The 12,105-nt window shown below is 39.2% G+C and overlaps 1 protein-coding gene across 4 annotated transcripts in view; it reads right to left on the reverse strand.

The window, feature by feature from the left end:
* CCDC175 (coiled-coil domain containing 175) overlaps positions 1–12,105 on the reverse strand; it is a 96,634-nt gene that overhangs the window by 83,833 nt on the left and 696 nt on the right. For all 4 annotated transcript variants that reach the window (XM_072838771.1, XM_072838770.1, XM_072838774.1 and 1 more), the window contains exons 2-5: positions 10,347–10,432; positions 8,443–8,554; positions 3,966–4,101; positions 799–1,027 (exon numbers count right to left, since the gene is read on the reverse strand). In XM_072838771.1, the coding sequence (XP_072694872.1) occupies positions 799–1,027; positions 3,966–4,101; positions 8,443–8,554; positions 10,347–10,432 (563 nt within the window). The remainder of the gene's footprint in view (positions 1–798; positions 1,028–3,965; positions 4,102–8,442; positions 8,555–10,346; positions 10,433–12,105) is intronic.

Here is a 12,105-nt window from a genome sequence, read left to right on the forward strand (position 1 = left end):
CCTTTCTCATAGGAAAGAAAGGAAATTAACAGGCTGATCTCCAGCCTACCATGTGCCTTCAGTGAGTGCTGGTGGTTGTCACATAGATAGTGAGCACTAGCCAATTTTCTGCATTAGTTATGCCCATTCCCATCACGGAGAGGGCAGCAGCAGGGACCCAATAGGAATCCTCATCATGAGGTAGGCCATCACACCTGGGGGAGAAGGAAAGACCTCTGGGAACACCTCCTATGGAGACAGCTCTGCCTTTCCTGGGGTAGCTGAAGCTGAGCAAAGAGGAACCATCACAAGCAACTCTGATGGTGAATTTTAATTACCGTACTCTAGCAGACATCAAAATGCAGTAGTTATTCCCATTCGACCCTCTGAAAATTGTTAGTCTCAAAGTACACTTTTCTGTAGGCTGCTCCGCTCGGATTCATTTAGCAGGAATTGGAAGGCTCCTGCAGGATGGAACTCCCTGGTCATGTCCAAAGAGACATGGCCTCAGAATGGTCAGAGGCAATGAGATGCCATGAAAATGAGTTCCTTATCCCTATACGGCTACATATGAGCAAGGGCCACCCCAGTGTTGCAAATCCCGCCATTCACATTTTTTCCCATGACCTGAGATGCTATGACACAGTGTCTTCTACAAGGAGCTCCAGTGTCCTTGCATCTCTGCTCTATTCCCATTCCACTGTTAACAGAAGATACTGCACTGAATGCTTGTAGCCTCGAGAATAAATTGCTTCCCATTTCGTGCCCAAGATTCTATATGGTTCTGATTTTTCTAAGAAAGTAAATCATTCCACTTACCTGTTGATTCAATTGTTGTTTTCTTTTCAAATGTTCTGCTTTTTCCTTTTCCAACTGTTCCTGTATTTCTTTGAGATACTGTATTTGCAATTCTATTTCTTTTCTCTTTGAGTTTATTTTGGTGTAAGTCTCATTGATGTAAATAGTGGTAGTAGCTTTCTCTTCCATCGTGTGGTTGAGCGACAGCACTAACTTTTCATGCTTCCTCGCCAGCTCCTCTTGCTCTTCACTAGGAGAAAAGAATAGTTCATGTAATGATAAGTATGGCTTTTAAGAAAGGAATTTAAAGTCTGTTTACTGAGATGAAAAGGGGGAAATTTTAAATATTTATTTTAGAGTTGTTTTTGTGATCACTTAAATTTGGTTGAGATGAGGACAAAAGGAAACACAAGACAAATGTCAGTCTTGCAACTGTTTACCACTGCAAAAATATCATGTGTCCTGCCTCACTGCACCCATCCTGTTCCATGAGATATCTTGGTTTATTTATTTTTTTCATCTTTTATCTTCAATTTATTTTTTTAATAATAAATTTATTTTTATTGGTGTTCAATTTGCCAACATACAGAATAACACCCAGTGCTCATCCCATCAAGTGCCCACCTCAGTGCCCGCCACTCGATATCTTGGTTTAAATTATGAAATGATTCAAGAACAGTTTTGAACAGGTGAATGGAATCTGACCAAATGATTTGATAGGCAGCATTGCCATAACTATCTTATCCTGAGACATGCAATTAAGCCAAAGGAAGATAAACATCTCACCACCCCTCCAGCCACCTTCTGATGCCATTGCCTTGCAGGGAAGGCCAGGAGAAAGCCAGCTCTCCTCGGATAAGCAGAAGTCAAGGAGGAGAGAGTAAAGTCTATCTTGACTGTTCAGAAGATGCTTGAAACCTAATCTGAACTCTCTTATCCTTTCTTAGTTGCAGCTAAATCTGAGTTCAAGAGGAGACATGAACTTCACATATCCATTGCTAGCCATATCCATCTGAGGAAGATCTACCCTAGAGCTAACAATGCAAGACTGGAAGGAAGGACGATGAGTGTCATTTCTGTATTTTCCTTTTTTAAAATCTTCTGCAATGTTAAGATCTTTTTCCTTTCTCTAATCCCCAGGGCTAAAGATTTAAGTTATCCAGTGAGATTGTGTGCAAAGTCTCAGGAAAATGGAAACAGATTGTTGGTAAGTTTATTTTCCAGAAGTCAACTCTACCACAGAAGTGTGATAGAAAGCCCAAGCTAGGGCAGCCCGGGTGGCTCAGCGGTTTAGTGCTGCCTTCAGCCCAGGGTGTGATCCTGGGGACCCAGGATCGAGTCCCACGTTGGGCTCCCTGCATGGAGCCTGCTTCACCCCTGCCTGTGTCTCTGCCTCTCTCTCTCTCTCTCTCTCTCTCTCTGTGTGTGTCTTTCATGAATAAATAAATAAAATCTTAAAAAAAAAAAAAAAAAGAAAAGAAAGCCCAAGCTAGAGAGGGTTGGGTAATGGGTGCTTTGTGGGTCTAGTAGAGGCCTTCTAAGAATAAGTCAACCTAAAGATAAGTAGTCTCAGTGGAGCAAATCAAAACAAGTCAAATCAAAAAAACTAACTAGTTGTACTGAGAAGGGTTGAGAAGAGAACACTCAGAAACTGGACATGGGACCTAAGGAAAACCCATTCAAAGAGCTTGCAGTTCTTGAGGACTGTCAGAGAATGTTGCTGGCATCTTGATATACATCTTTCTTTGAAAAATGAATGCAATGAGATTATAGCTTGATGACGCCAGCGAATCAAGCAAACTACCTTATGTATAAATCTTTATCCAGAAAGATTTTGCTAGAGCAGTGATTCTCAAAGTGTGGTCAGGACCAGCAGCATTAGCATCACCTGGCAACTTGCTAGAAAAGCAAATTCTTACTCCTACCCCCTAGACCTACTAAATCAGAAATTTGGGGTGGGAGGGGAGGCTTCTAGTAATTTGTGTTTTAACAAGCACTCCAAGTGATTCTGATGCATACTCAAATTTGAGAATCACTGGTCTGCAGAGGTGTGGTGGTGCTGGCCAACTGACCAGACTATTCCAGCCTGGATGTTATCTTCCTTGTTATTAGTCTAGAAATTGGTAGTCTAGTTCACACAGCAGTCTCTGGTGATTGTGGCTAGCATGCACCACGTACAAATCTGCATTGTGACTCCCTAACAGAGGTTAGACTTTTCAAGCTTATGTGATCAGGTGTTCTGAGGGCCTAATTTGGGAAAGGCCTCTGGACCCTGAGGTCTCCACCTAATTCCTGATGCTTTGATATCATGTGCACTAAACAACTTCTTCTAATCATTTTCACTTCCCAAAAAGATTTTTTCTTTCATGGGGGTTCTTTCAACATTTCTTCTACATTTCTTCTCTGACAAACTGACATTCTGATATTTAAGCATTAGATTTGCTCACAATGCAGAGTTGTTCCTAAGGTTTTGTTGTAGTTTTTTTTTTTTTTTTTCCAGAATGTATCTCTTCCTCCATGAGTGCACAAATTCAAACTTGTAATCCTCATTTTACAAACGGAGAAAATGAGGCCTATGGGGTAAAGTCCTGGCAACACAGCTCAGGAATAAAGGGAAGAAACTAACAGGTGTCAGAATCTGAGCTACAGGGAGTTATATATATTATCTCATTTAATTACAGATAAAATCTGAAACTCCCTGATGGGAACCAATCCAGTCCTCGGACCTCCAGTAGTTTGGGGCTGAATGTCTCTAAGAATCTAAATTAGCTACAATATATCTGGTTTGATACTATTATCTACAATACAATAACCAGCCAGATTTCTTGCTTTAGTGGTTGCGGCTTGTAAACTTAATTTTACTAAGATGGAAATTAAAACCACTCTGTGCCTCCACCTTTACAGGTGGTGTGTGATTCACACACAGTAGTTGCTGCTGGGAAGCCGGATGGCCTCTGAAACTTTACGGGTCTCCTGACCGCAGTGGTTAAAGATTTTAGGTTCTCCTCCCCAGCTCTGCACGTCCATTACATGCCCCTCATTAGCCAGAGTCATCTGCTACATGTGATACCCACCCCCTACTGACCCTACACCAGTTCAGACCAGAAGACAGACCCCTTGGACAGTTTTTGCATTCCAGGCACAGACCCCCAACTCCTGCAAGTACTAAATTTAAAAAAAATACATACCCTAGAATTTCATTAGTTTTTTTCAGATCAAGTATTTTCATCTTCAGAGACTGTATTTCATTATTCATTCTTGTAATGTCTGTCTGTATCTGATTTATCTCAAAAAGATTTAATCTCCGTGCATCTCTGACACATTCTTAAAAGTAAGTGGAAATGTTACTAGGTTGAGAAACAGCACACTTGATATTGACTTTTCAAATCATGACAAAATTAGGTCCTTGAAATATTCTTTTAATTATGTTCCTGTTCATATTCCTGTTTCTTTTCACTGTTCAAAATTTGGTATTTTAGTTGGTACAACAGATAGCTGGTTGCATTGTCTTTTTACATTATATGGCAATGTACACTATATTCTGACATATATAGTACACAAAATAAGATCCTTTAGAAGAGTTATGCACAATACTTGCAATATGGAATTTATACATTGGATCCCAGAATGTGAATGAAGAAAAAAAGATGGACTAGGCATGTTGGGTGTTGGGGTGAAGGAATCAGAAGTTACAGAACACAGTAAATACACATCTGGTTTGAGGAGTAACCGCAGCATATATGACATTGGCAGTGGTGCCTCCTGTCTTAATTATGTTCCAGTCTCTTACCCCTTTGGGTCCTCTCAATCTTACCTATCAATTATTTCCCTTACTTCAGCTGCTGCTGTGGTGACAGCTTTCTGTGGGCTCTGAACAACTTCAGACTGGCATAGTCTGGCAGCACCTCATTCCTGCTTATTCTGTCCCCTTCTCACCTCCTGTCTAGGACCCCCTTGTCCCTACCATGGGGCTTCTTTAGATATGCACATTGTGCACGTGTTGCCCAAAGTGTGGGAGGCAGGCGAACACTGGACCAATGACAGGCAGCGGCCATTGCCTGGACAGTACAGAGAAGATGTAACAGTGTGTCTTGGGCCATGTTTCCATACTTAATTAGTTGCATGTAACGGCAGTTGGCATCACGTTGTACCCCTCCTCAGCTCTCTCTTCTCCCTGCTTTTGTCTCCTTATCCCACTCTCTTCCTCCCCAGCCCCCCCCGCCCCCCGCCCCGGAACCTTCTCCTGTTTGGATTGTGCTCCCAAATAATAGTGTAAAAGCCTCTGGCTCTGCTTTCTGGGGAACTCAGTGTGTTAAAGAACGAAGTATTCATCAACAAATAACAAATCAGATAGTCATAACAAATCACAGAACACTTCAGAGGTTTACCTCAGAGCATGATAGAAAAATGATTTTTTTTTTGACACTGATGTTTAGAAGGTACTGGACTACCCATTTCTACACAATAAATTCTCTAGAAACTAGCTGGTAGCTCCATCTGAGAGAGCCAGGTTATTGTTAGTTTTGCTCATTGTAGCAGGGCTTCCCAGACTTTTAGGTCTCAAATATGCATATATTATCACCTGAGGATATTATTGAAATACAGATTCTTTTCTTTTAAAGATATTATTTATCTCTTTGAGAGAGAGAGTGTGAGAGTGTGCATGAGTGAGGGGAAAAGTAGGGGGAAAGGGAAAAGCAGACTCTATGCGGAGCCTGACATGGGGCTCAAGAGCCAGGACCCTGAAATCATGACCTGAGCTGAAACCAAGAGTAGGATGCTTAACTGACTGAGCCACCCAGGTGCCCCCACATACAGATTCTGATATAGTGGTTCTGGGGTGGGCTGATAGAGTCTGCTTATTAGACAAGCTTTCAGATGTCATTGATGCTGCTGATTCAAGAACCATACTTTGAGTAGCAAAGCTGTATAACATAATATCAATGAAATTTATGTGGTTAAGTATACAGTGTGTATCAAGAACCTCTTCATCTAGTAGGCTCTTTTCCTTCTAAATACTTTTCCTGATTATAAAAGCCAAAATATTCTTAATTCTGTCATCAGCACAGATTCTTCTAAGTCTTCTCTTCCCCTGTATATAGAGTTTGTTGTATTTTCCCTGCCAGATGAGACTAACACCATGCATACTGTTTTATAATTGGCTGTATCACTCAGTGTCTAATTAGGAGATTGAAATCTTATGAATAGGGGAATTTTATCATAGAGAATTATTAAGTCTAGTGGAGGATGAGAGTAATGAGGCACTGCATAATGAGAAAGAGAACTCTAAAGGATTCAGGAACAGCAGGCATAAGGAGCAGCCACTACCCCAAGGGCTGAGTTTGTGAGGAATCAGCACCTCCAGACCTGAGATCCAGCCCTCATTGGAAAGGGTGGTGGCTACTGGGTGGCAAAGAAATTCATGAAATGCTGGGCTGGTCAAACTCATGGAAATCTGGCTTCTGGGGGAATTGAGGGGACCTGTCCACAAGGAGTTGCAATGCTTCCGAACTTACTGCAAAACCACCCAAACAATGCCAGAGAAAAGCTGTCACAATTTGGTGCCTCACTGGTGGAAATCTACCATGAAGCTGCCCAAAGGGTCCTGGAGGAAGCTTCTGGGCACTGCAGGAGCCCAACATGGAGTGTGCACTGTAAGAGCTGGCCAAGCTGAGTACTCTGGTACCAGAAAGAGAACCCCTTTTTCTTTCAGTATCTTTCTAGGACCCTGTCTTAACAAAGCTCAAAATCGTGCCAGCTGGTGAAGGGGGAAATTACAGTGCCAGCAATCTTAACATAGAGCAGGCGATGAAGGTAGATTTGGAGATGCAAGGCAATAAATGGATAAGTGGAACATCGACTTAAAAACTGTTTTGTTGCTGTTGCTTTGGTTTGCTTTAAATTTAGACTACTGGGTGGGGGAGGGGGAGATAAAAGGGTAGTAAACTTTGGAACTGTGATGACACTTGGGAGTTGTTCTATGTTGAGCAAGGGAGGTGGACCTTTGTATTCTCATGGTGACTGATCCCTGAATGTGGGTGACACCTGAGGAGAGAAGGTACCATGATGGGGCAGGGGGCGGTGCCAAGCCTTCCTCTCTTGTCCAGGGCAACTCCTGTAGAGGACCTGAATTGTGAGCCTCAGCCAATACTCCTGGCAGGTGGGAAGATGATTGAATCCTTACCTTACACCAAATATAAAATTTAACTAAAAATGAATAAGAAACCTAAATGTAAGAGCTAAAACTATAAAACTCTTAGAAGAAAACATAGGGGGAAATCTTCATGACATTGGATTTAGCAATGATTTCTAGAATAGGACACCAAAAGCACAGGCCACAAAAGAAAATATAGATGAACTGGACTGACATCAAAATTTAAAACTTTTGTACATCAAAAGGCAATATCAACAGAGTGAAAAGACAAACCATGGAATGGGTCAAAATACTTGAAGGTCACATATCTGATAAAAGGTTAACATCCAGACTATATGAGGAAGAATTCCCACAACTCAGTAACAACAAACAACCTAGTTAAAAGATGAACAAAGGACCTGAATAGATACTTCTTCAAAGAAGGTAAGCAGATTACCAATAAGCAATGAAAAAATGCGCAATGTCACTAGTCATTTGGGAAATGCAAATCAAAACCACGATACCAATTCACACCCACTGGGATGGCTATATTTAAAAAACCAAAAAGAACACAAAAGAACAAATGTTGACAAGAACGTGAAGAGATTAGGGTCCTTGTGCATTGTAGGTGGAATGTAAAATACTGCAGCCACTATGGAAAACAGTATGGCAGGGGTGCCTGTGTTGCTCAGTTGGTTAAGTGCCTCACTTCAGCTCAGGCCCTGATCTCACAGTCCTAGATCCAGCACCATGTCTGGCTACCCGCTCAGTGGGGAGGGTGATTTTTTTCCCTCTGTTCAACAACCACCCCCTCATTCATGTTCTCTCTCTCTCAAATATTTTTTAAAAAATAGAAAACAGTATGGCAGTTTCTCAAAACTTAAAGTCCCATATCACCATATAATTCAGCAATTTCCTCTGTGTATATGCCCAAAAGTACTGGGAAGCAGGGACCCAAACGATACTTGTACCACCATGTTTATAACAGCTTTGTTCACAGTAGAAACAACCCAAGGGTCCATCAGTGGATGAATAGATAAACAAAACATGGTATACACATACAATGGAATATAGTTTGGCCTTAAAATGAAGGAAAATTCTGACACATGGTACAACATGGATGAACCCTGAAGACCTGCCAAGTGAAATGTAGCCAGTCACAAAAGGACAAGTATTATATGATTCCACTTATATGAGGTATCTATAATCCCCAAACTTACAGGGACAGAAAGCAGAATGCTGGTTTAGCTGAATCAAAGTGCCTGATTAAATTGGATAAATACCAATTTGGAATGGGCTGATCTATGTATCATTAGTCTATTTAGCAACTAAATTGTATAAATTCAAGTTGTGTATATATATATCAATATCATTTCCACCTAAAATGTAAGGGAAAATTATTATGGATCTGTGTTTGTGTTGTGTATTCTTTCTAGCTATTTTGACATGAACTATTAAACTTATTACAAGTAGTAGGCTCTATTTTCTTACAAGATAAACTAAATTTCTATGGTTGATCATCTTAAAAGTACCTTCCAATTCTCTGCCAATGCTACTGGGAAGAGTTTCCAGCAGAAAATATAGTCTGCTGAGTTCCATGCTTTCAATTTCCAGGCGATCAATTGTGGCTTTTCTCATTTCTTCCTGAAAATTTAAATTACATATTCAAAAAGTTAAGGCATTAAACTAATAAAATTGATTTCCTAAGCAATGCACTATTATAAATGTTTTCAGCAATCAAACTTTGATTTCCATTCAACACCTTCTGCTCTTATTTTTATTTGGAATAGAAAGTGTGAAAAATTGCTCTTCTATAATCAGTTTTTAAGATGTCATTGTTAATTTGTCTTTTTAATCTCTGCTGAATTTCTTCTCAGAAATCATCTTTTCTTATGTTTCTTGTATGCAATTTCAATCAATTTAAAAGAAGAGACTCCAACAAAAAAGGTAATGCTGAGAGAAAAATCTGCTTAATTAAAGAATGGAAAATGCCAATAAAAATATGCTTAGGTATACAGAACAATATTTTTTATACATACCCACAAATCCAAACAAATAGTCTGGTGGGGATTTCTGTGCTTTGTTTTTTGGTGGGGCTTATTTTGAAGGAAAAAAAAAAGAAAACCATCCAAAAATCTGTTAGTGGAAAAAATAGATAAATCATCTCTTAAATAAATTGTCATGATGGCTATAGTTCTTTTATGATCTGAGAAATGGCCATTATATTTTATGAGCAATAAAAAGCTGATTACATAATTGTATATATAGTGTGATCACTTTTCTATTAAAAAATAAAATTCAATACAAGCATCATCTATTCCCTGAAAGTAGGAAAGACATTCATCAAGGAGTTAATTATGATTATTTTAGGGTGCTGGGATCATGGTGGTTTTTATTTCCCTCTTTTTACTTGTCTATTTAAAGAAATATTCAGGGTAAACATGCAGTGCTTTCAGAATTGTGAAAATGTGTTGTTTTAAAAGATGGAGGGATTAATCTTTAAGAGATTTAACAGCTCATCTATTAACATACTAGATACTTTAACAAGCCACAATGCATATTTTGACCCTTTTAAGCCAGGGAGGAAAACAAAACTCAAAGAACAAAGAAGAAGAAGGTTTCCATGGAAGCACAGGGCAGCACCAAACACACAAACTCCTGGGGTTTACAGATATGTATTCAATTAACTGGGATTATAAAGTATAATGCTGTAGTATACATCCACAACTATATGTAATCCCAGAAAAATATAAAGGAGACAATTTTTTTTCAGCAGTCTGTAGATTTAAACTCATTTCCTTTACAGCCATATTTCTACATTTTTAGATATTTGATAGGTTGTAGATTCTTACTCGATATTTTTAAATCAAATAAAGAGACCTCACCCTTCTCAGCCTGCTGGGAAAGCATTGTAAACATCATCCAGGGCCAAGTAGAGACACACTTGTGATACTTCAGAGGGAGATTCTTTAAATATTTCTTTGTGGGGCCAAGTTAGTATAACCAGAGTTGTTTTCACTGACTGGCACCATCTACTCCAATGGAATAGGTGCTAAATTGTCTTTTAGCAGTTATGTAAGAAATTGCTTATAGACAACTGAGTAAATGGGCACTGTGCACGGCTTATATATTGGGGTCAAACATTTGCCCATGTGGACCACCCCTTAATGGAGCTCCGCTACCACCAGTATTGCTCTCCCAAGCAGGCTTGCCCTCCCTCATCCATAGCACAGATCTTTAATACAATGCTCTTCACAAAAAAATCAGGCAACACTCCCCAGCTGATCGACACTGGTACAAATACTTAGTGAATTGAGATAAACATTTTCCCTATTCATCTATTCAAGTATCTTGAACAGAGTTGGTGCTAAGTTAAAAATTGATGAAGAAATAAGCAGAAGATTGAAAAAAATAGCTCTTAGAGATAATACTATACCAATTTCTTAACAGCGATAGCAGTGTCCTTAAGAAAGGTCCTAGCTTCTTCGTTGCATTTAAAATAGTCACTTTGTAGTGATTGTTCTAAAGAAAAAAATTAGAAAATGAAGATCTCTTATTTATTTGTCCAAATCCTATTTAATCCTTTAGATCTAGCTCAAATGCCTGCTCAGCTGAAAATGTTATCTTCTCTGAATTCCTATAGTACTTAATATGACTCTCTTTTGAACATGTGTCCTAGTTCATAGTATTCTAATTTAGGCATATATTTAATGTTTCTTGAAGACAAACGCCTCTTGATATTCCATCTTTGCATCTCTCATGGTAGAAGGAATCTATAAAGAACAGGACAAGAATTTCAATAAATATTTATGAAAGGAATAAATATAACAGGCCTATAATGTAGATTTAAGAATGTTTTCATATATATATAGTTGTATATATACAAATATAATATTTTGCAAAAAACCCTACTCATTTAATTAACTGTTTCAAAGTCCCTTATGTTTACTTCTGTGCCAATATTTTAATCCTGGGATGAAAGTAAATATTTGTAAAACTGGTAGGTGTGAGGTAGGCAGAATTTCTAAGCCCTCTTGATTCACTGACATATGAAGGATGTCTCCTTTCCCTCACACACCGTAAATAGGAAGCACAGAGGAGGACAGGCTTATGAAATGTTAGCAATGGTAATGAAGACCTGATACATACCAAATGGAAAGAAGGAAGGGGGGAAAATGGATAAAAGGAGGAGGAGAAAGAACAGAGGAAGTTATACTTACATTGGCTCTGATGCCACTGAGTTACACAGACTTGGTCCAAATGAATTCCAGGCCTGCATCTTGATATGCGGGATAAATTTGATGGGATTCATGTTTTACATTGCATTATCTAAGTTGATTACTATGAGCTTATAATGAATCCCATTTCACAGGTGAGAAATCTGACTTTTGAGGTTACATCATATGTTCAAGGTCACAGAGCCCATCACTGAGAGAGTCCAGATTCAAACACAAGTGTGATTTGAGAGTCCTTGGCTTCAATGGTCACACTTACCCCTCAGAAGAGTAAAGAACAATTTCTGCCCTCAGTTCCTGGGAACTTGGATTCTCTTAATCAACTAAGCTCTCAAACCAAGTGAAAATCAGTTACTGGGTTTGCAAGCAAGTGTGTGTTTAGTAGGGAGGGGACAGGCCTTGCCTGTTATCCTTCCCTTTCTCCTAATGGAATGAATGAGCACAAGCTGTTTCCGCTTGCAAATACGCTGGAGAGCTGCATATTTTCTTACTCCCACAAGAGGCTTAATGAAGTTTTTTTTCCTACAAAAAATTTTGGGAGTCCAGAAATTACTAGCAGAAAAATATTTGCACAGAAGCACTGGGATGAAATGCACATGTTGATCAAGTTTGAAGAGAGTTCAAGACCCTACCTCTACCAGGCCAGTGATAGTGACTCATTTAAGTCTCTTTGGTGGTTAACATTCCTCATGATAATACTCATGCAAGCCTATCTCACATGAATTGTGAAGTTAAATTAGTTCATCTAAGAAGAAAAAAGAGAAACTATCCCAAACTAGCAGTAACATTATAATAGAAATCAGTGTGATTACCTTGAAGTCATGAGATGCTGATAGTAGAGCAAGGAGATGCTTTGTTGTTTGGCTTAAATGGTTTATGAGCTAAACAAGAAATGCCCTTTATTAGACCATAGCTTAACCTTAAACTCACTCAGGTGTTTTGATTACAGGTTCAGCTTTG

This window comes from Canis lupus, chromosome 9 (genome assembly GCF_048164855.1).
Source record: "Canis lupus baileyi chromosome 9, mCanLup2.hap1, whole genome shotgun sequence".
Taxonomy (NCBI): Eukaryota; Metazoa; Chordata; class Mammalia; order Carnivora; family Canidae; genus Canis; species Canis lupus.